The sequence below is a fragment of the Callospermophilus lateralis genome, unplaced genomic scaffold (genome assembly GCF_048772815.1).
Source record: "Callospermophilus lateralis isolate mCalLat2 unplaced genomic scaffold, mCalLat2.hap1 Scaffold_8620, whole genome shotgun sequence".
In the NCBI taxonomy this organism is placed as follows: Eukaryota; Metazoa; Chordata; class Mammalia; order Rodentia; family Sciuridae; genus Callospermophilus; species Callospermophilus lateralis.
In genome coordinates this window covers 2,501-25,978 of record NW_027516717.1, presented here as the reverse complement: position 1 = coordinate 25,978, position 23,478 = coordinate 2,501, and the positions used below count along the sequence as shown (strand labels likewise).

At 50.4% G+C, this 23,478-nt stretch overlaps 1 protein-coding gene across 1 annotated transcript; it reads right to left on the bottom strand.

Annotated features, from left to right (window-relative positions):
- Positions 1-17,666: 17,666 nt before the first annotated feature.
- LOC143641150 (regucalcin-like) lies at positions 17,667-20,866 on the bottom strand. The gene is made up of 5 exons (XM_077108528.1): positions 20,591-20,866; positions 19,897-20,112; positions 19,214-19,345; positions 17,999-18,153; positions 17,667-17,717 (listed from the first exon to the last, which is right to left on the bottom strand). The coding sequence occupies exons 1-5, from the start codon at positions 20,856-20,858 to the stop codon at positions 17,667-17,669; spliced, it is 822 nt and encodes a 273-aa protein (XP_076964643.1). The 5' UTR covers positions 20,859-20,866.
- Positions 20,867-23,478: the final 2,612 nt, after the last annotated feature.

The window sequence follows — 23,478 nt, the reverse complement described above, 5'->3', positions numbered from 1 at the left end:
GAAGGACCCACAACCCTAAGGGGGAATTTAGCTCCCGGAACCCTCTGATGTGAGTGGGCAGAACTACATGACTCACTACCCTCAAGGGCTGTGGCTCTAAGGGTCCTCTGTGGGGAGAAGGAGAGGGCAGAGAACTTAACTGTACTACCTGGAATCCTTGGGGGAGGCGTTGTCCAGGTGAGTGTGCAGCCTGCAAGTCCCAGAGGCCTTCACAGTGCGGGCTATGCAGAAGGCTAGACTACACTGCCCAGAATCCCTGAGCCCTGGAGTGCCCAGACACCTTCCTTTGGAGGTCTTCAGGGAAAAGCATCTGGGGTGTCCAGGCAGATCCCAGGAGCCCTGATGGTGAGATCCACTTAGATAGCATGGACTGCATTACCCAGAATAATCAATGGCCCACAGACCTCTGAGGTCAGGGCTGCCTGCGTAGTACAGACTACAATGCCCAGAATTCCTGGGGGCTCAGAGTTCTAAGGTACCACTATAATGTGGTCTGCATCAACAGAACTCCACACTACAAGGTCCCTGGTGCTTGGGGGCCTGCAGCTCCCTGCCGCAGTCTGGCTGGGTACAAATCACGAGCCACTCACAGCTTTGTAGATTCAAACAGCAACTCTTTATTCCCGAACTCACACCGGCCTCTACAAACACGTTCTGGGGAAATCCACGTTCTCTGCCCAAATCCACACCTCCACTGGGCTTCTGTCTCCCAAATATATTCTGAATCCCGTGAGAACTCAAGGGGAACTCAGGCAGCAGGATATGCCCTATTCTAAATGGGGAACGCCCTAAACTCGGATTATCCTAAACCGAGAACACCCTAAACACGGATCTGCCCTGGTCCTTGAGCAAGGTCACCTTACATGCAATGTTGCTGCAAAATGTCCTATTTCCATGAGTCCTTCCACTAAAGAAACATGGGGGTACGCTGGCAAGGAAATTGTCATACCTACTTGGCTGATGGCTCCCAGCAGCTCCCAGGAGCCTCTATGGTGAGGGCTGCATGGGCCAAATACACTTCCCAGAATCCTAGGGGCCCCCATGTAGCACCTCACAGAAACTTCACAATGAGGGCCACATTGTAGAATACTGGACTGCACTGGCCAGAATCCTGGAGTATGTGGTACCTGCAGCCTCTGTAGGCTTCTGGGGTGGCCAAAACACCTGACTACACTGCCAGGGTCTTCCAGATGCCAGCATGTGGCACACAGCTCTCAGGTCCTCTGTGGCTAGGGTGTGTGGGCAGAACACCAGGTGACACTGCCAGGGTCCTTCAGGTGCTTGGACCAGTGTGGGGCAAAGAGTTCTATGGTCCTCTATGGCAGGGCTGTGTGGGAGGAAAACTAGATGCCACTGCCAGAGTCCTCCAGGGCATCTGGACCAGCACGTGGCAAACAGACCCATGGTCCTCAGTGCTAAGGTCTGTGTGGGCAGAACACCAGGTGACACTGCCAGGGTCCTCCAGGGCACCTGGACCAGCACGTGGCAAACAGCCCCATGGTCCTTAGTGCTAAGGTCTGTGTGGGCAGAACACCAGGTGACACTGCCAGGGTCCTCCAGGTGCCTGGACCAGCACGTGGCACACAGCCCCATGGTCCTCTGTGGTTACAGTGTGTGGGCAGAACACCAGGTGACACTGCCAGGGCCCTCCAGGTGCCTGGACAGCATGTGTCACACAGCTCTCAGATCCTCTGTGGTTACAGTGTGGGGGCAGAACACCAGATTTCACAGTCAAGAATCCCTGGGAATTCTGAATGAAAGTGTAGCCTGTAGCTCCCAGGTGCATCCATGACTAGAGCTGAATCATCTAGAATGAATTATTTAGAATTAGTTAGAATGCCCCAAGGCAGGGGCTGAAGCCTGCTTCCCAGAATCATCAGAGGGTTTGATCTGAAGTCAGTTCTCCTCCCCTTGACAGTGGTCACCATGGGCTGAGATTAAACTGTTTTGTTTTGTTTTTCCACCAGGTGTTGAACTCAGAGGTGCTTAACAACTGAGCCACAACCCAGCCCTGTTCAGTTTCTATTTTGAGGCAGGGTCTTGCCAAGTTGCTTAGGGTCTAACTAAATTGCTGAGACTAACCTTGAACTTATGAACCTCCTGCCTCAGCCCCCAGAGCCACTGGGATTTCAGGTGTGTGCTACTGCATCCAGCCTTAACTTCTTTTCTGAAAAACCATGATCTGAAAATGGGGCAGCCTCTGGCTAAGTCGCTCTGTCTCCAACACCTCACTTCCCAGAGGCCTCTGCAGTGGGCCGTTTCTGGGCTTCTGTTGGGTGCATGAGAGAATTTCCCAGCTCCTGCAGCTGCACATGTCTGCACCCCTGCCCACCTGGCCCCTGGCTGCAGCAGCGCTTGGCCTGGTGGAGTGCAGGGCTGGGGTTCAGGTGTTTGGTAGTAGCTAGCAATGAGCATTGAAATGCGGGCAAGATCCCAAGAGTTCTTTAAAGTACTCCCAAAGTAGATGAGAAAGCAAAGGTGGTAGTTAATTTGTAGAAATAAACTGAAGCAGAGGAGCTAATGGGAAGACATATCAAGAGAAAGGAGTAATGAGACTAACTCTGTCCACTGAGGTTGGTGGGAAGCTAGAAATCATGACTAAAGGTGGCTCCATTTGTCTGGAAAGGAAGTGCTGCAGGGCACAGACCAGGCAAGACACCAAACAAAAAGCAGATTTTATTTGTCTATAGCCAGGTTCAGAGGGCACAGCTTTTGGTGTAATAAATCAATCCCCCTGAACTTTGAGTTCAGTAGTTTCAGAACTCTATACCCAGCATGTAAGGGGAGGGGCTCAGAAGTTACCAGTCTGCAGAAGTTCACACACAAGCAGCTTTGTCTTTCACTGTTGTGGGCAAGTTAACCCTTCAAGGACAGCGACTGAGAAGGGGGGAGCTGGTTCTCCCCTCCCTTCCTCCCCTGCCAGCTCTTACCATGGAGCCTGATTGGTAACTTCTCTCAGAGATGTAGCCATCTCAGTGAGGATCCAGCTCAGGGCCAGAGGCCTGGTTACAGGATTTGTCTTTTATTTATTTATTTATTTATTTTTATCACATTAAACAGTAAGAATCATTGGGCAATAAAGATCTTCCTTAAAGGAAATAAAAACATTTTAATAGGTTTTTATCATGTCAAAATATGGACAAAATGTTAGCTCACATTAGCATAGTAAAATTAGGGAAATAGCCTGAAATATTCTTGAGTTGATCAGTTAAAATTTTGATAGTCAGTACAGTACATATAAATCTCTTTTTAAATTGTTTTTGCTTTTTATATTATCTGTCTAGATAATGATATAAAGATTTTCTGGTTTAGGAAAATACTTTTAAAGTTAAAATCTAGAAGACCTTGTTTCACCCAAAAATGATTTTTTGATTCTTCTTAGGACCTCCTATGTGTGCTTCCTCTCAGTTGAAGAATCTTTTCCTTTTAGAATTTTTCCTGGTTATACTTTGGAGTAATTTTTGAAAACCTAGAATCTAAACAAATCTTTGTACTTTGATAAGAAGAAATATCAATGAAAATATAGTTAAAGCCCTTGAATATTTCTGAAGATAGAATTATATTTGTTTATCATCTTATAAAAGTTTATACAGGAGCTGGGGTTGTGGCTCAGCAGTAGGGTGCTTGCCTAGTACATGCGGTGCGCTGGATTCAATCCTCAGCACCACCTAAAAGCATTAAAAAATACAAATATTGTGTCCAACGACAACTAAACTAAAAATTTTTAAGAAAAAAATTTGTATAATAACTTTGAGAACTAGAGATTACCCGAAGGTTTTATTCTCTCTTGAAAGCAAATTTATAGTAAAATATATTTATCTAAGATGTCTGTATCTAAAATATCTGTAAACAGAAGCAGAGGAGCTAAGGCAGAACATCAGATAAATGCATGTATAAGAAGTATATAAATCATGTGTTTTCTGTTGAAGAAAAGCAATTAGATAAATATATATTAACTAAACAATTGGACATATATGCTAATCATTTTATGAATTAAGAACTATAGGTTATCCAAGTACCTAGAAAAATATATTAATAATCAGGGCATAACTTATAATTGTAATAACTTTATGTAACCACGTGGTTCTTAAGATATTTGGATCCATTTTAATTTACTTTTAACTAGGAGTGCATTAATAAATGTGTGATGTCACATGATGTCGCTGAAATAAGACCCTTATGTTTATTTTTTGGTAATTACTTAGTCAGGAATGAGAGTAAGGGTTTTATGCTCATCACAGGAACATTGCTGGCTTTTGTTCCTGCGACAAGCAAGTGCACCCCCATAACCTTCAAAATTAAAAGCAAAATATAAAAAAGCATAGTTGGAAACCGCCCATCAATAGCATTACTGAGTAACATAACCACAGAGAAAAGTCAGGTTATTTAATTCAAAAATAACTGAAATGTGGGAGGCGGGACCAGGAAGCCCACTCTGCCAGGCTTCCAGTGGTTACCATGGTGACGGAAACAGCATGGAGCCTGCTGCCCACAGTCAGCCAAGGGTTCCCTGAGCTCCCCTAGCTGGTGGGACTCTGTTAGATTTGTCTCTATCCCCAACCTGGGCAGGATCCTAGGGACGGGTAGCACCTGGCCTTGTCTCTGCCACCTGCGCTTGCAGCTTGTATTCTCCTGTGTTTTGTACTTTTCCTTGTAGCATGGAGGATTTTAAAAGTGAGTTTTAATGGCAGACACCAGTGTTTCTCTCAGATTTTAGGGCAGTCTTCATTTGGCACCAGGCCAGGTTGCTTAAGGGTTAAAAGCACTGCTGGATGTGAGCCTAGGTACAGACCCCACAGGAACAGCAGCTAAAGTCTTTTGTCCTCAGTGGCTGAGTTCCAGCCTTTCTGATTCAGTAGGACAAGAATGTAGCAAACAGGTTCAGTATAAACCTTCTGAGTATTCACAAAAATAACATTCACTCCTCCACAGCTAAAGAATCCTTGTATCAAGTCTCATCAGAAAATCCTCCTTCCCCTTTTCTCACTTTCCAAGCACAGACTTCTAGTATATAACCCCCCAAAATCTTTACCTAATATTTCAAAATACAAAAAATTCACAAAAACAATCCAAAAAAGTCCACAAAAGCACTTTCCCCATGGGGGAGGCCTGACTTAACAACGTATCCCATTAATCATCTTAATAATTCTTTACATTTAGAGTCTCTAGAATTATAAATTTTTTTCTTTCTAAAGACAAACTACTCCCAAATATTAAAAAGTTAATGTCACAGATTTTTCTTCTACTTCACTTACTTTCTGCAATTCAGCCCACAATACTCTGCAATCCTAAGCGTGCTTAACTTCTGGAGAGAAATTCCAAACCCACTAAATTTCCAAAATTCATCCTGGGGTTCCATATGGGCCACAAATTGTCACCTTTCTCATGACTAAAACACTCAGGGTCACTCCAGGTGAACTGGGCTGTGTGAAATAATCACATAGAGACAGAGAAATACCTTTTCCTTTGGGTCCTATGGTGATGGCTTCTCTGACCTTAAGGGTCTGCAGAGAGAGAGAGAGAGAGAGAGAGAGAGAGAGAGAGAACACACAGACACACACACACACACACACACACACACACACACACACTCCTGCTGAACACTTTTATTGAGGAGAAGCCATTCAAATGAGGCAAGGGGTCAGGTTTCAGGGGGCTGAGTCTAGCTTCCTGATGTCTGTGTCAGCAGGTTGACTGACATCTAGGAAGGCCACACCCAAAGGCAGAGCAAGAGCAGGGGACACACAAAGGGAGTTTCCATGGACCATTCTATCCCAAATGGGGCAAAGGGGTAGGATTACAGAGCAACAGGTGAGTGTAGCTCAACCTCAGGGGAGAGACCTACATCTGAAGATATGCCTTGACTTTCTGAGCTGGGACAATGCCCAAGTCACCATGAATTGATTGAAATGATCCGTCAGAGCCTCTTGCTTCAGGACTGGAAGGTGTGGGTCATTCAGAGTGGCTCCCCACACTTCTACAAACTGCTAAACTGGATAAATGTCTGTGGTAAACTAGTAATGGGGTGTTGAGCACCTGGAGTGATGATTTCTTCCAGGGCAGTGGCCAAGTGAAATAGAGAAACAGGAAAATAGGAAGTTTACCTACATTGATCTCTCTTGTAGACAGAGACTCTTTTGCTGAGAGTCCTAAAATCAATTATGGTGAAGATTTCTGGGGAAAGTTAGTTAAGATTTTCTGTGGATGAGGGGGTGCCACTACAGAAGATCCCTTTAGTAGCACAGTCACACTAAGGTAACTTCTGAGCAGCAATTGACCCCAGTGCCCACATCAACACGGATTGACTTGTGGAAGAAGCCCCCTAAATAGGATGGCCACCGTGACAGTTTTGGAGAGGACCAGCTAAGATCAACAACTCCACTGCCCAACGTGAAGGAGGAGTTGACCCCCTGATGGGCAGAGTACAGAGGTGGTCCCCAGTTCTCCTGAAAACATCAACAGTAGTGAGGTTTGGGGACAGACTTGTCTCCTTTTATTCCCTGCCTGGAGATGCCCACTCTCCCCCTTGAGAGTGCTTTTGCTGAAGCCTCACTTTTCTCTTAGTTTATTTCCACCTCATGGTCACTTCTCAGAACCCTCTCCTGCATGGCTTTTGGTGTCTGACTTTAAATTTTCTTTTGCTGCAGCACAAGGGCTGGGGTTTGGAGTTTCCGCTCCCTGCTCTCTGGTGACTGGGGAGGTGGGCTTCTGGCTCCTTTTTCTCCTCTCCTGAGATTCCACTCCATGGTGACACAGCCAACTCTGCCAGACCTTGTGACAGCAGTGGGGACAGGTTCTATCCAGTAACAGCTGAGAGTGGAGAAAGGGCTGAGGTTTACCAGGAACTAGGGGTGAGCACAACCTCTGAGCATGAGCAGGGTCCTGCGGGGTGTGGCCATCAAACTGGCGATTAGGGGCGTGGCCATCGGGCACGTGGCTATCCGGGCACTTGGCCATCGGGGGGGCGTGGTCATCAGGGGCGGGGCCTCGCCACCATCTTCAACGCCAGTCCTCCTCCTTCAGGGTGAGAGGTGAGCTTTCTCCTCAGCACCCACTTGGCAGAGCCTGGCTCCTGGAAACTGTGGGTCGCCCTTCAGGGAGGGCCCGAGCCCCCTTTTCCTCACAGCTACCTCAGGTGGACGCCTGGCTCGGGGACACTGGGGGTCATGTCTCTAGGGATACCTGGAGCTCCCTTCTCAGAGCTGCCTCAGGTGGGCGCCTGGTTTGGGGGCACTGTGCGTCCTAGGGTCGCCCATAGTTCCCTTCTCCTCAGAGCTGCCTCAGGGAGCCACTGGGCTTGGTGACACTGTGGGTCATGTCTCTAGGGACCCCCGTAGCTCCATTCTCCTCAGAGCTACCTCAGGGAGCCACCTGGGTCAGGGACAGTGTGGGTCATGTCTCTAGGGACCCCCGTAGCTCCCTTCTCCTCAGAGCTACCTCAGGTGGACACTGGGCTTGGGGACACTGTGGGTCATGTCTCTAGGGACCCCCGTAGCTCCCTTCTCCTCAGAGCTACCTCAGATGGACACTGGGCTTGGGGACACTGTGGGTCATGTCTCTAGGGACCCCCATAGCTCCATTCTCCTCAGAGCTGCCTCAGGGAGCCACCTGGCTCGGGGTCACTGTGGGTCACTGTCAGACCAGGACGCAAAGAAAAGACCAGTGACTCCAATTAAAATCAAATGAAATCAAGCTGATTATTTCCACAATCCGGGCTGCTTCTTCCACCCAAAACTACGGGAAAAGACAGCCCCAGCTCCCTCGCAGCGCAGCTCCATACCCAGGAAGTTCCACAAAGGGGGTTACAGCTAGCAACACTCGGACAGCAGAGCACAAAGGCTGGTTTACATTTTTGCTGGCCCCGACATCAGAATTTATGAAGGTCATTAGAGCCTCAGAGAGCAGCGTTGTCTGGCCAGGGAAGGCCAGGGTTTATGGGGCGTCACTGCAGTTTCAGAGTGGGCTGCTCTCTGGTCAGATGGCCAGGCAGGGGGAGTCCAAGGCCCCGGGCAGGCATTCCAAGCAGGTTCAGAATCTGCAGTAATTTACAGTGAAACCAAAATTAGCTTTTCATGGCTTTGTGGCAAGATGGTTCCCAATTTTAAGAGGGAATCAGGCTGGGTCTATTGTCATGTCTCTAGGGACCCCTGGAGCTCCCTTATTTTCAGAACTGCCTGAGGGTGATGCCTGGCTTGGGGACACTGTGGGTCATGTCTCTATGGATGCATGGAGCTCCCTTCTCCTCAGAGCTACCTCAGGTGGATGCCTGGCTTGGGGACACTGTGCGTCATGTCTGTAGGGATGCCCAGAGCTCCCTTCTCCTCAGAGCTACCTCCGGTGAATGCCTGGCTCGGGGACACTGTCGGTCATGTATCTAGGGATGCCTGGAGCTCTCTTGTTCTGAGTTGCCTGAGGGAATTGCACTAGAAGCTTCTGGAATGACCCGCAGTAGGTGTGGGAAATGTGGTGTTGGTGAGGAGAGAGCCCCACCTTGGGACTGAGCTGAGGAGAGCCTGGCTGTGCGCCCTGCTCCTTCACTATTTCATTCAGGCTGGCTCTGCAGCAGGTCTAGGTTGTGACCCTCATCTTCTGTTTAAAAATAATTTACATTAGGTATATATTGCCATAATTTAAAATAAAATTTAGATGTAGTTGGACCTAATACCTTTATTTAATTTATTTATTTTTATGTGGTGCTGAGGATTGAACCCAGAGCCTTGCACGTGCTCGGCGACTGCTCTACCCCGGAGCCCCAGCCCCTCATCATCTTCCTACAGTTACCCCAGGTTTTTCCTGGAGATCCTAGGTGGGATGAAGGAGGAATGATGCACGAGGGTTCTAAGCCCAGGAGAGACTCCATTACTTGTGTTCCTTATTGCTTATTTTTTCAAATATTATTTTAGTTGTCCATGATTGTGTTTTATTTATTGATACTGAGAATCAAAGCCAGTGCTTCGCACATCCTGGCAAGTGCTCTGCCACTGAGCCACAACCCCAGCCCTCCTTATTATTTTAATGGTGTCAAAGTAGTAGAAAAGAACATGGAAATATGGGAAAGCACATGTGTTACCAGCCTACTACTTTATTTCAGTTTAGTATGTTATTTGTAACAAATTCATTTATTAAAAATGTATTTCAGGGCTGGAACTGAAGCTTCCTGGTAGAGTGATTGCCTAGCATGTGTGAGGCCCTGGGTTTGATCCTCAGCACCACATATAAATAAATAAGATACAGGTGTTTGTTTGATCTACATCTAAAAATATTAAGAAAGTTTATTCCATGTACTAAACTCATGAACCACATTTCATGGAACTAAACTCACAAAACTAAACTCATAAACCACATTTTTCTTTGGTTGAGAGAATTCCAGTTTAATTGTCAGTATATATGCATCTTCTCTCTTTTGAAAATTTTTTTAAATATTATTTTTAGTTGTAGTTGGACACAATACCTTTATTTATTTATTTTTATGTGGTGCTGAGGATCAAACCCAGGGCATTACATGTGCTAGGTGAGTGCTGTATCACGGAGCCACAGCCCCAGCCCTGGTGCATTTTACTTATCCATAATAGTGGGGTCCATTTTGATGTATGCAGACATGCATGGAGTATAATTTGTTCAGTTTCACCCCAGTATTTCCATGTTCCCCCCACCTCCGTCCTCCTGCTGCCCTTTCTCTAGTGGTCTTCCTTCTATTTATTTATTGTTTTGTTAAACTGGTGGTTTATAGACAGACATGGAGGGGGGTTTCACATTATGATGGTGTATACTACCGTACCCGGGTCCTCTCCTCTTTCAGTGGTCGTATATGTACCTAGATTGTTTGGTCAGTTTCATTCTGCAGTTTCTCCCTTTTCCCATCCCTCCTCTCTCCCCCTACACCCCCTTCTATTCCACTGACCTCCTTTCTATCTTTATGGGATCTCCCCATTTTATATTTCCTTATTTACCTCTAGTTTTTGTGTATAAGATAAAACATTTGACCCTTGGCTTTCGGAGTCTGGCTTATTTCAGTTAGCATGATGTTCTCCAGTTCCAATCATTTACCAGCAGATGCAGTAATTTCATTCTCCTTTATGGCCGAGTAAAACTCTCATGTGTGTATATGCCATGCTTTCTTTATCTGCTCATCTGTTGACAGACACCTGGGAAGGTTTCATAGCTTGGCTACTGAGAATTGTGCTGGCTTAAACATTGATATGGCTGTATTCCTATAGCATGCTGATTTTTGTTCTTTTAGGTAAATACCCCCCCCCCAAAAAAAAGGGTGGGAGGAAGAGCTAGATCATGTGATGGCTTCATTTCTAGTTTCTTGAGGAATCTCTGTACTGCTGTCCATAGTGGTTGGTTGCACTCATCTGCACAAACAACAGGTGAGTGTACCTTTCTCCCTATCCTCACCAGAGTTTGTTGGTTTTTGTATTCCTGATGTTTGCCCTTCTAACTGGAGATGAAATCTTAATGTAGATGTGATTTGCATTTCTCTGATTGCCAGGCATGTTGAACCTTTTTTTCCCCATGTTTTTTGACCATTTGTATTTCTCCTTTTGAGAAATGTCTGCTTAGTTTTTTCACCCATTTTTGTGTTGAGCTATTCATTTTTCTGTTGTTACATGTTTTGAGTTATTTATATTTCTGGATATTAATCCCTTGTTGGAAAAGTAGATGGAAAAGACTTTCTCCCATTCTGAGGGGCTCTCTTCATGATCCTATTTCCCTCACTTGTCAGAGCATTTTAATTTGAAGGCATTCCACTTATTGCATCTTGGTTTTATTTTTTGAATTTTATGGATCTTGTTGAGGAAGTCAGTGCCTGCCCTGCACCAATATGTTGGAGAGTCAGGTTTCTATGAGCCCAATCTACTTTTCCACTGACTTACATCTTCATTTTAGAAATCATTTATCTTGAATTGATTGATCTATAATAAATAGCATCTTACATTTTAGTTTTCAAGTGCTCTACAGCTTCTGCCAAAATAATTCATTGTTCATGAATGTGGTAATGCAGTTAAATGATGATAAGATGAAAGTAGAATAAAAGGAATTGGGTCTTATAAAAACAGTGTACCCGTTGCCTTAAATTATATACATATTTTAGACTGGGATTTGAACTCAGGACTTCATGTATCCTATGTAAGTGCTCTACCCCTATAAGTGAGCAGCTACACCCTCACTTCTCTTTTTGAGAGAGGATCTTGCTAAATTGCCCAGACTGGCCTCAAATTTAGAATTTTCATTTCTCTGTCTCCCTAAGTAGCTGGGATTATGATGGTGTATACTACCGTACCTGGGTCCTCTCCTCTTTCAGTGGAATACCTGCTACTTCCATGCACTTTATGGTGCCTGGTACAGAGCAGGCAGGGGTGGTGGATGGCCAGGGACTTCTGCCCAGGATTCAGTGAAGCTGCTGGGGCCTACTGTACCAGGTGGAGGGTGGTGGGTGAGGCAGACTGTTGCTGCCTCCACCCAGCTCAGGTCAGTTTCCCTGTGGGTTGTTGGGATGGAATGCTAGAGAACTAGGGGCTCTCAGTGAGTGACCACCAAGGCCAGTATTTCTCACCATCTGTTGTCCCTCCTGTTGGCTCTGACCCTCCTCCAGACCCCTCTTCCAGGCCTGCCTTTCTTCTCCTGACCCCACCCCATCCCCCAGACCACATCCTCCATAGACTCTGCCTAGACCCCTCCCCCAAGGCCCCCACATCTCTTTTCCAGATCCCTGCCCTGTCCAGACTGTGGCCCTCCTTCAGACCCTACCCTGTTTCCAGGGCCTGCCTCTCTCAGCCACAGCTCAGGGCACTAATTGACAGTACATTTGCAGTGGTGCACAAAATAGCCTGTTGAATAAACATTGACGTTCTACATGGATGAAATATCTTGACTATATCAGGCTTTGATGGAACATGAACTGAATTTAGGAAAGTCACCTTTTTTTTAATCTAGATCATAAACATTTGAAATAAAATCAGAATTTGTGAAAGGTCAGGTAACACTTAGCTGTGAGACCTAATGATCCCAGGGTCTTTTCCAGTGGGAGATCTCCCAGCAGCAGTTCCAACTTTGCTATGCTAATGGACCGATTGAGTTTTCTTAATTTAGTTGTTTTGCAATGTCTGTATTTCCTAGGAAATGCCCCATGTCCACCAGGTTTTCAGTTTTTTTTAAATTTTCTACAGAATTCTTAATCCTGTGAACTTCTGCTGTTTTCCCTCAGCAATATTTTTAAAATATGCTTTTTGCTTTCTTGGTTTTCCATTGAGAAACTTGTCTTGTTTGAAAATTCTCATGATAATCTTAAATGATTTTAATTATTTTCTGCTTATTGAGATGTCTTTGCATACTGGGTATGCAGCTCAGTGACAGAGCGCTTGCCTAGCAATTGAGAGGCCTTGGGTTCCATCCCAGCACCATACACACACACATATATTTTTACACACACACACACACACACACACACACACAATGTCATTTGCTAGAACTCAAGCATCAGAGGTATCCAGAGATATGTTCAAAAACATTATGTATTTACACACACACACACACACACACACACACACACACACATATCACAATATCTCTTCCAGATTTAGATGAAATTTTTCTAAGAAAAAATTTCAATGTCAACTATTATATTGCATGATTCTTTTTTTTTAACCTTTATTTATTTTTATGTGCTTTTGAGGATCTAACTCAGGGCCTCGCACATGCTAAGGAAGCACTCTATCGCTGAGCCACAACCCCACCTGATCCTTTTTTTAATATTTATTTTTTAGTTGTACACAGTACCTTTATTTTATTTTATTTATATGTGGTGCTGAGGATTGAACCCAGGGCCTTGCACATGCTAGGCGAGTGCTCTATCACTGGGCCGCAACCCCAGTCCCCTGCATGATTCTTTTTTTTTTTTTAGAGAGAATTTTTTAATATTTATTTTTTAGTTTTCGGCGGACACAACATCTTTGTTTGTATGTGGTGCTGAGGATCGAACCCGGGCCACATGCATGCCAGGCGAGCGTGCTACCGCTTGAGCCACATCCCCAGACCATCCCCTGCATGATTTTTAAAACCACTATAGATGAAGTTTCCTTAGGATCCAAGTCGTTACAATGTGTAAGAGACAAGTCAATAGCTGAGTTGTGTAATTAAGAAATATTTTTTACTAAAAATAAATTTTTAAACAAACATTTTCTTTTCTATTTTTCAATTTAGAAAGCATATCCCTATGTTTTATAAAAGTTCTACATTTGTTTATTTTTATGTGGTCCTGAGAATTGAAGCCAGTGCCTCACATATGCTAGGCAAGTGCTCTACCACTGAGCAACATCCTCAGGCCCTAAAGTTTTACATTTATAAAAAGTTGTTTTCTTATTCATTGCAAGCAAGGGATTGGGTTTTCTGATGAGCATGATGCTTTGTATATTGCCAGGAATTCTTGTTGGAGAACTCTGTTTGTGTTTTGTATCTGTTTGAAGTATCATTGAAAATATACCATTATGTTTTGAGTTCAGAAATTTGAATTTCTTCTTTTGAGGTTATATGTTTATTAACACTAAGAGTTATTTCATGTGAAGTGCCATAATTACATTTTATCCTTATGATTGTGCCCCTATGTGCTTATAAGTTGGCTTTTAGAGCAGAGTTGAGTATATTGCACATCTGCTGGGTTTATTAGAAAAGTACATACACTTTTTATCATATTTAAAAAGCTGTCATATTTAAAATATTATCATATTTAAATTAGTAGAAGCAGAGGTTAGATATGTTAGCATTGTGAGCTGAACAAAGTGCAGGTTTACTTTAATTATTTTAGGGAGGTTGATATAATGGCTTCTTCCCTATTCTATTCCTGCAATGGTTGTCTATGATCAGTTGTGTGGCCTGGAGAGTTTTTGTTCACACTGATTGTTGTCCTCAGGGCCTTGTATGTGCTTGGCAAGCACATAGCTACATACATCCCTAGCCCTTCTTAAAATTTAATTTTGAGACATGGTCTTGCTGTATTGCCCAGGTGAGCCTCAAATGTATGATCCTCTTGCCTTAGCCTCCCAAGTAACTGGGATGACAGGCATGTGACTGGCATGTCCTTGTGCCTTGTGCATGCTAGGTGAGCTCTCTACCATGGAGCCACAACCCAGCCTGGAAATGTAGTCATGTTTAAAGTTTTATTTGAGTATCTTTATCTTTATACAGAAATTTCAAAGGAAGCCTCAACCTGACTTTGCCCTTGTGATGACTTAGGTGCACTATCTCAGATGTATTAACATCTTAGACCATTTGTCATGAAGAATAAACACTAGTATTCTGTAATTAACTGAAGTTGTATTTCCTCTGGATTCTCAGGTCTGCCTCTTCCTGTTCCAGGACCCCATCCAGGACCCCAAATGACATCCAGTCAACATGTCTCTGTAGACTCCTCTTGGGGTGACAGTTTCTCTGAACTTCCTTGTTCCAGTGACCTTGGCACATGGGGAGGACCTGTCAGGTATTTGTAGATTGTTCTACTTTGGGGTTTACTTGTTTTTCCTCACATCTAGACTTGGGCCATGGTCTGGGGGAAGCAGTCACAGAGGTGGAGGGCTGCTCTGTCATCTCAAGCCCTCAAGGTGAATGTCACCTTAGTACTGAGTGTGCTCAGCTGGCTGGGGAGTGCCTTTCAAGTTTCTGACTGTGGAGTTACTGTTCTCTGCATGTCCCTATTGTATGTGTTTCTGGAGGAAGTCATTATAGAGGGCCCACACTTAAGGAACAGGGAGTTAGCTGCACCTCCTCGATGGCCTTGTCTGCCTTAGTTATGTGGTATGCTTCTTCACAAGAGGTTTCTGCACAAGAGAATTGCATGTTGTAAATAATTTATCTCAGTCTATAGCTTTTCTTTTTGTTCTGTCTTTCACAGAGTATACAATTTAATTTTTTCATGTGATGCTGGGGATTGAACCCAGGGCCTCACATATGCCAGGCAGGTGCTCTACCACTGAGCTATACCCCATCCCTTTAAAAATCTCCCAGGCTGGCCTTGAATTTGCAATCTCCCTGCCTCAGCCTTTTTTTTTTTTTTAGAGAGAGAGAGAGAGAGAGAGAGAGAGAGAGAGAGAGAGAGAATTTTTTAATATTGATTTTTTTTAGTTTTCGTCGGACACAACATCTTTGTTTGTATGTGGTGTTGAGGATTGAACCTGGGCCACACGCATGCCAGGTGAGTGTGCTACTGCTTGAGCCACATCCCCAGCCCCCCTGCCTCATCCTTTTGAGTAATTAGGATTCTTGGCATGCAACACCACACTTGGTAAAAATTTGATTTTATAAAGTCCATGCTATCAATATTTTCTTCTGCCAATTTACTTTTAGTATTGTGTGTTAAAACTCATCACCAAGGGCTAGGGATGTAGCTGAGTATTGTAGCTGAGGTTGTATGTAGCTGAGGTTGTCCACCATGTGTGCTGCCCTGCATTTGGTCCCCAGTTCCAGAACACACACACACACACACACACACACACACACACACACACACACTCAGTATCACAAAGATTACATGGATTTTCTTCTGTTTCTCTTTAATTTTTTTTTCAAATTTTAGTTATGGATGATTATGAGTCAATTTTTGTGGAAATTTTGGTTTGCATATACTTTCATTTCACTGAATATAGTTTTCAAAGCTTGTTAAATCACCACTTTTTGACAAATAGTGTTTAATGGGTTTCATTTCCATTTGAATTTCCAAAATCATGTGCCAGGTTTCTCTTCTTGCAACTAAAAGGCTCAGAGGCCACTCCAGGTAAACTGGGCTGACTGGGCTGTGCAAAATGACCACACAAGAGATACAAATACCTTTTTCTTTGGGGTCGTTGTGACGGCTCCTCTGACCTTAAGGGTCCTCAGGAAGAGAGAGAGAGAGCATGCACTGACCCCTTTTATTGAGAAGCTATTCAAATGAGGCAAGGGGTCAGGTTTCAGGGGGCTGAGTCTATCTTCATGATATCCACTGTCAGCAGGTTGACTGACACCTGGGTAGGCCACACCCAAGGACACAGTAAGAGAAGGGGACCCACAAGGCACTTCCATGGAAGATTCTACCCTAAACAGGGCAAGGGTTATATCACAAAGGAACAGGTGAGTGTAGGTCCACCCATGGGCTGTAGCAAGACAAATCCATGCCCCAAACACCAACCCTCGAACCCAAGAAGGTGGGGAAAGCTCTGCCACATTTCTGTGACTGAGCGCCTCAGCACCCAGCGGGGGAGTGTGACTCAGTCACGTCAAAGTTGGTCTCCCACACAGTTGCCTCCTGGACTCCCAGCCCCTGAGCGGACAGTGGTGGTCAGCAGGAGGATGCCCACTTCCTGGGCCCCTGCTTGGCCTCCCTAAGGTCCCTGCCTGGCCCCTCAGCACCCTGTATCAGGGGCTACACCTGAGACCAGGTCTCTCCCTCTTCCCAGGCCAGCTGCCCCTCTCCAGGACTGACCACTAGGCCAGGACCAACTCCACACAGGCCTCACTCCCAGGATGGAGGCTCAAGCCCCAGGACGGCCTTCCTGTTCACAGCACTGCCTGCCCCTGCCCACAGCACAAGCTGCACTCTGCCACCATGACCACGGGGACCCCAGGACAGAGACTCCCAGCAGCTGGCAAGCAGAGCCGTGTGTAGCTGCAGGCCACCTGTGTGGGGACCTCCAGGAGCTCTGTGCTGAGCCCTCTGGAGTCGGGGACTCAACGTTCTACGTCACTCTTAGCATGTGCATTTGAGGAGGGCAGCGTGGAGCCCCTGTGCAGGGACAGTGCGCAGGGGCCTCTTGGGGTTATGCAGGGAGTTCACATTCCACATTACCTCCAGCCTAGGTACGTCCCTGAAGACCCAGAAAGAGACGCTGGAATGAAAACTTGTGTGTGAACATTCACAGCAGCACCATGCACAAGGGTCAGAAAGGAGAAGTAACCCAGTTGTCCACTGAGGAGGAATGGGGAACCGGATGAGTCCATCCACATGATGGAATATTACTCAGTCCTGAAAAGGACTTCAGCTCTGACACATGCTACAAGTGGGACGGACCTTGAGACCTGGGGCTCGGTGAGAGAAGCTGACACAGAGGGTCACATAGGGTGGATTCCATGGGCAGGACCTATCCACATCAGGCCATTGAGACACAGGCAGTGGGCAGGTGATGGGGCTGGGCAGGGGACTGGGTACTGCTGGAGTGCAGGTGACTTCCAGGGGTAAATGGGCTGTTTGGAAGTAGAGGCGCTGGGCGCCCAGTGCTGTGAAGGGAGCTGATGTCTGGCTTGATCCCTGGCTGATGGACTTGTGCATGTCCAGCATAGCTACAGCCCATGCTCAGGTTCCAGCTCTCAGTGACCCAGCACCAAGTGGAGGCAGAGAGGCCAACCTCAGAGACACCAGTGTGGCCACATGTTCTGGGGAATGCAGGTGACCTGTGGGGACCTTGGAGAACACACAGGGGCATTACAAGCTAAAGCTGGGTGACACTGGACATAGCATGGGGCAGTCCTGGGGGGGACCACATCCCAGGGCAGCAGCTGCACAGATGACATTGAGGTGGCCACATTTATTATCAGCTGTGAACAGCGGTCAGGCAGGGAGTGCCCTGCCAGAGCCGAGCCTGGCCTGACCCCAGGGACGGAGGCCTGGCTCAAGCTGCATTGGACGGTGGGGTTCCTCAGCCAGAGAAGTGGCAGGATGCAAGGCCTCTCACCCCCAGGCCCAGGACCTGCGGGAGGAGAGGGGTGGAGGTGAGTCCCTGGGCACAGCTGAGTCTCCCGGCAGCACCAGCCACGGCAGTGCCAGCCACACCAGCTTCCTAAACCTCCTGTAAACGTCTCTGTGTACAGCAGGGCACATGGGGCCTTGGGAGGGCTGTTTTCCAGGTGGACAGATGTCCCCATGGATGCTGCCAAGCCCGCTCCAGTCCCCTAGGTCAAGATGCGTTACACCTGGCCGAGCAGCCATGGCCGGGAGCCAAGCTGACCCTGGCAGGGACACCCCACTGACCTTGAAGACGTGTCCTGCCTGCGGCTCCCGCAACAGCTGCTCTGGACTCAGGCTGTCCGCTGCAGAGGTCACGTACAGGTCGGAGTAGTCAGCCCCCCCGAAACAGCAGGATGTCACCCTGGACACTGGCACCTCCAGGGTGCACAGCCACGTCCCTGTGAGTAAAGCTCAGGTACATCCCTGAAGCCCAGCCACCCATCTGCTGCTGGACCCCAGGTGGCCTGACTGTGCCCACTCCCCAGTGGGGCCCTGGGCGGGCTGGTTCTTCCTGGCACCTGCAGCACTTGATCCCCAAGTCTGCCCTTCCTCATGGACTGCAGGGGTCAGCAGGGCCACCTGGAGCCCAGGAGCTGGAGAAGACAGTCTCCTGGAGGGAGCTGGACACATTGTAAGAGGTTGGTCCTGTCCACATTTGCACCCCAGAACCTGTGAGTGGGACCTGGTGTGGGAACAGGGTCTCTGCAGAGGTCGTTAGTGAAGGGTCCTGACATGGGCTCCTCCTGGGTCAGGGGGCCCTCATGCAATGGCCATGTCCTCCCAAGAGACAGAGGAGGGGACACAGACCCAGAGGAGGAGCCCCGTGGAGACAGAGGCAGAGACTGGAGTGAGGGGCCACCTGGAGCCCAGGAGCTGGAGAGGCAGGAGGAGCCTCTCTGGAGCTCATGGAGGGAACTGGACACCATGGTAAGAGGGGGTCCTGTCCACATTTGCACCCCAGAACCTGTGAGTGGGACCTGGTGTGGGAACAGGTCTCTGCAGAGGTCGTTAGTGAAGGGTCTGAGATGGGCTCCTCCTGGGTCAGGAGGCCCTCATGCAATGGCCGTGTCCTCCCAAGAGACAGAGGAGGGGACACAGACCCAGAGGAGGAGCCCCGTGGAGACGGAGGCAGAGACTGCAGGGAGGGGCCACCAGCCCAGGGCCACCTGGAGCGCAGGAGCTGGAGAGGCAGGAGGAGCCCCCTGGAGCCTGTGCAGGGAGCTCAACCTGTGACCCTGGTCCAGCCTCCGCCCTCCAGGGTGGGAGAGGACAAGGTCTTGTAGTTTTCAACCGCTGGTTTGTGGTCATTTTCTACATCAGCCCCTGTGTTCCCTGCACTGCCCATCTGCACAGGTCCCCCTGTAGCTGGACAAGCAAGTGGTCCCACTCCTGGACCCTGAACACCATGGCACAGAGCACCCCATGGCCCCTCCTTGACCGACTGCCCTGTGCACACACCTGTCTCGGCGTCCATGCGGATCACCCTGCCTCCATCAATGCAGGCCACCCAGAGTGTCCACGTGGTGTCCATGAACAGCCCATGTGGCATGCCTTGCTCTGGCTCCAGTTGGCACACCAGTCGTGGGTTTGCTGCGGCAGGACAGACAGAGGCGCGTGGCCCCTCACTGCCCAGACCAGGGGGTGACATAGTGTGGCCTCAACAACGTGAGAGAGTGACAGACCCCGTGGTGCATCTGGGACCCCAGGAGGGGACTCAGGAGGGTGTGGGGGGCTGGCCATAAAAGGCCCTCCCCGAGAAGGGCATGGGGGGCTGGCCATGGTTGGTCCCGCCCAGTGAGGGCTTATGGGGCTGGCCATGGAGGCCTGTACTTCAGGGAGGATGTGGGGAGCTGGCCATGGAGGCTCCTACCCCAGTGAGGGTATGGGGGGCTGGCCACAGAGGCCCATACCTGAGGGAGGGCGTGCTGGGCTGGCCAGGGAGGCCCCGCCCAGGTAGGGCATGGGGGCTGGCCATGGTGGCCCCACCCATAGAGGGTGTGAGGGGCTGATCACGGAGGCTCCTACCCCAAGGAGGGTGTGGGGGGCTGGTCACGGTGGTCCCATCCAGGGAGGGTGTGGGGGCTGGCCACGGAGGCCTTCCTCTGGGGAGGGCGTGGGGGGCTAGCAATGGTGGCCCCTACCCAGGCCTCCTGTCTGCACGTCGTAGTCATAGGACCGCACAGAGTAGTCCAGGCTGTCCACGTGGTAGAGAGTGTGATGGTCCAGGGACCAGTCCAGCCCGTTGGGGATGCCCAGCTGGTCCAGCTGTCTGACCACGGAGCGGTCAGCATAGAGTGTGTACAGGGAGCCCTGCCCCGGCTCCCACACTCCTGGGGCGGACGCCTCTGGCATGGTGCCTGGAGAGAGTGGAAGGTCAGTGGTCAGCACCCCACCCTGTCTTGCCCACCCCACACAGACCCGCTGTGCAGAGAGCTGTGGTCACCCTCAGCCGGGGGACAGCAGGCAGGATGGCCCTCAGGCGGCATCTGTGCGTGAGCCTCTGTGTTGGGCGAAGGGGGCACCCCAGGGATGTTCCACTGGGAAGAGTCCTGCTCAGGCAGAGGTGCAGGGCCCTCAGCCGCACGTGAATGGCCTCTGGCCACTGCCCCACCCTGGCTGCTTCGACCCTCCCAGGGTCCTCTCTGGGCAGGGATCTGGGAAGAATGACATGGAAGCCATGGGCTTTGGAGTGGGAGGGAACCTGTGGGCTGCCCAGCACCTGCATGGCCTCGGGGGCCGCTTGCCAGGGAGGGCTCCTGAGGTCCCCACGCAGCCAGCACCCACCATGACGGGAGGCTCTGCAGGTGGCCTGGGCCAGTCCTTTCAGCAGCCCACCTGCCACAAACCTCCTGGCGGGGTCCACCTTCCCGTCGTTGAACCTGTTGTGGGGCTTGTCCCGGTCCAGCCAGGCCGCCCACTCCACCTGCCCCGACGCCCAGTCCAGGAGGCCAAGGCGGGTACCAGAGGCCACCACGTAGCTGCCCTCTCGGTGCAGAGCCACACAGCCAACAGGGTCTCCTGGGAGGACAGAGGACAGCAGGGTGGCCCGGCTGCTGCTTCTCCAGGAGACTCCACCCACGGGGCTCCCGCCAGGAGGCACCATCAGGGCACAGAGCACATCTCAGCACAGGACCAGTCCTGCTGGGCCTGTGTGGACCACCTCTCTGCACCCCCTCCCCACGATGGCCACCACAGGGCCTCCAGATGGGACTGGAGGCTGCCAAGCCTGCCTGCAGGGCCACCAGGACTGCAGGAGTGGAGAGCGTTGGCCTCTCCTCACGTCAGTGCCAGTGTGAGAGCCGCGGGTGCCCCTGAGCCCTCGGGTAGGACCCCTGGGCCTGGGGCAGGCTCCACAGGAGGGCGCCTGAGGCCAGACACAGACTTGGGGCCAGCCCTGATCTGCAAGGGGGACAGTGGCACCTGCCCTTGGGGAGGGGGAGGGTGAGTGGGGGATGCTCCCAGAGTGCTGCTTCTGTTCCTCAGAAAACCCACAGGGGTCGTCATCCACACAGGTGTGCAAGCCCCACAGACACACAGGTACCTCCCAGGTGTGTGGGTCCATGCACACACATGAGCCTGGAAAATGCACAGTCACCCCCACCCTGGCCCCTGAGTCAGGACAGGTGCATGTGTGGCATAACCCGGGGTCAGAGCCAGGTGCGGGCTCCACACAGCAGCCAGGAGGATGTCAGTGTTTCCAGGATTTAACCTGGATGACAGCAAGCCCAGCTTTGGTCCTTCCAACTATAGCTATACACCAGGACTTCCCACCCCATGGTCTGTCCTGTGCCCAGGGTGTGACAGCCCACACTTCAGGGGCTCTGGAGCAGGGGGACAGGTGCTGAAGAAGCAGGTGCCCCGGCTGGGCCCTTGCAACCCTCAGGCCACGAGTGATGCCGGACACCGGTGGCAAAGGTACCAACGAGCCCTAGGACCTCAGGGACATGGGTCCACAAGCAGGCAGGACAGCTTCAAAGCTAAACGAGCCCCAGGACTTCAGGGGACACGGGGCCCTGGGCACATAGGATGGTCTTACAGCTCCCTTCCCATGAGCACCTGGATCTCCAGGGGACCCATACTTCCTCAGGCCCATGTTCTGCAGGCCCCAGGCCCACTTCCTCTGGCCCAAAGTCTCCACCTCTCAGACCCACTTCCTTTGTCCCACCCTCTGCAGTCCCCCAGGCCCACTTCCTTCGTCCGACCCTCTGCAGCCCCCCAGGCCCACTTCCTTTGTTCCACCATCTGCAGGCCCCAGGCCCATTTCCTCTGGCCTAAAGTCTCCACCCCCCAGACCCACTTCCTTTGTCCCACCTTCTGCAGCCCCCCAGGCCCACTTCCTCTGGCCCAAAGTCTCCACCCCCAGACCTACTTCCTTTGTCGGACCCTCTGCAGCCCCCCAGGCCCACTTCCTTTGTTCCACCATCTGCAGGCCCCAGTTCCACTTAAGTCTGCACCTCCCCAGAGAGTGGGTTCCACCAGCACACAGTCCTGGTGTTGATGTCCACAAACACCAGCTGCCCGGTCTCCTCTTCCCACATGGGACACTCCCCCATCCTGTGCCTGTCCCGGATGACAGCCTCGATCCTGGGGGACGCCATGGCCTGGGAGGAGGACAGGGCTGTGAGTGCCCTGTTCTCTGTCCCATTCTCCTGGTCATCAGGTGAGGGCTGCTGGACCGTGCAGGCTGGGCGCTCCCGGGTGTGTGACATCCTGTGGTCTCAAGGACAGCCCTCTTCTGCTCATGAAGCCTCACCCAGGCAGACAAGGGGATGCAGAGAGGGACCCAGCCCAGCCCGCACCCCTGCTGGCTCCTCTGTGCCACCTGACACTCTGCATGACCCGAGAGGTCGACAGAACGTGCAGATGCCCCGTCACTTGAAGGGGCACCCCCTGGCAAGGTTCCAGGAGTCCCTCTTTTCCTCTGGTGGCACAGTGTGCCCACCTCCCCCACCTTCCAGGCCCGCCACCTACAGCCTGGGAAGCAGGGGCTGCTAAGCTGAGCCGCTGTCCAGGTGGGCCCGACTCAGAGGCTGGGGTGGGTGCGATCTGCAGGTGGCTGGCTCCGGAGCCACACACCCTGGCCTCTTCGCCCAGGAGACCTCTGCCCCAGAAGGGCTTACTTCTCAATGCTCCTGTTAATTGGGTTGCTGTGAGACCCCTGCGCTCCGTGGGACTCAGTTCACAGGGCCCTTCCTGGACAGCACCAGGAGGCCCAGCAGGCCAGGGCTCCCATACTGGGGCGGCTCACGTGCTCCTCAGCCCTGGTCCTGTTCTGTTCGCTCAGCTCTTGGTACTCCACCGCACTCTGGCCTCAGCCTGCTGAAGGCTCCACCAGGTGGGGGCTGCGACTCCCTTCCGCCCTCCCCTCCCCGTCCCTCCCTCTGTGCTTCCCCAAATCAACAGAGCCCCAGGGGGTGGCATGTCACCTGCTGTGTCCTGCAGAGCCAAGGTAGCAGTTGCAGGAGTCGCCCGTGCGCTCTGCATTAGAGTGGGAGAAGCAGCAGCCCCTGGGACCTCGCTTCCGTAGAGACCCCGAGGTCGCGGCCAGCGCCCCGCCAGGCATCGCTGAGCCTTCCCCTTAGGGCCGACCATTCGGCTCCCCAGCCCTCCTGGGTTCTCCCCTCGCACAGGCGCTGACCTGGGCAGCGGGACACTGTGCTCCTCTCCTACTGCAGAAGCGCGCTGGCTTGCAACTGGGGGTCCACGGGCTCACTCAGGCAGGC

Bases quoted from the DNA above. Each gene is read 5' to 3' on its own strand.
- LOC143641150 (XM_077108528.1), bottom strand. From the start codon at position 20,858: ATGGTGCCTCCTGGCGGGAGCCCCGTGGGTGGAGTCTCCTGGAGAAGC. The intron at 20,113-20,590 runs GTGGGCTGCTGA...CACTCTCTCCAG, and splicing joins CGCCAGGAGGTTTGTGGCAG to GCACCATGCCAGAGGCGTCC. The intron at 17,718-17,998 runs GTCAGTGGGGTG...CTCCTCCCGCAG, and splicing joins AGGCAGGACACGTCTTCAAG to GTCCTGGGCCTGGGGGTGAG.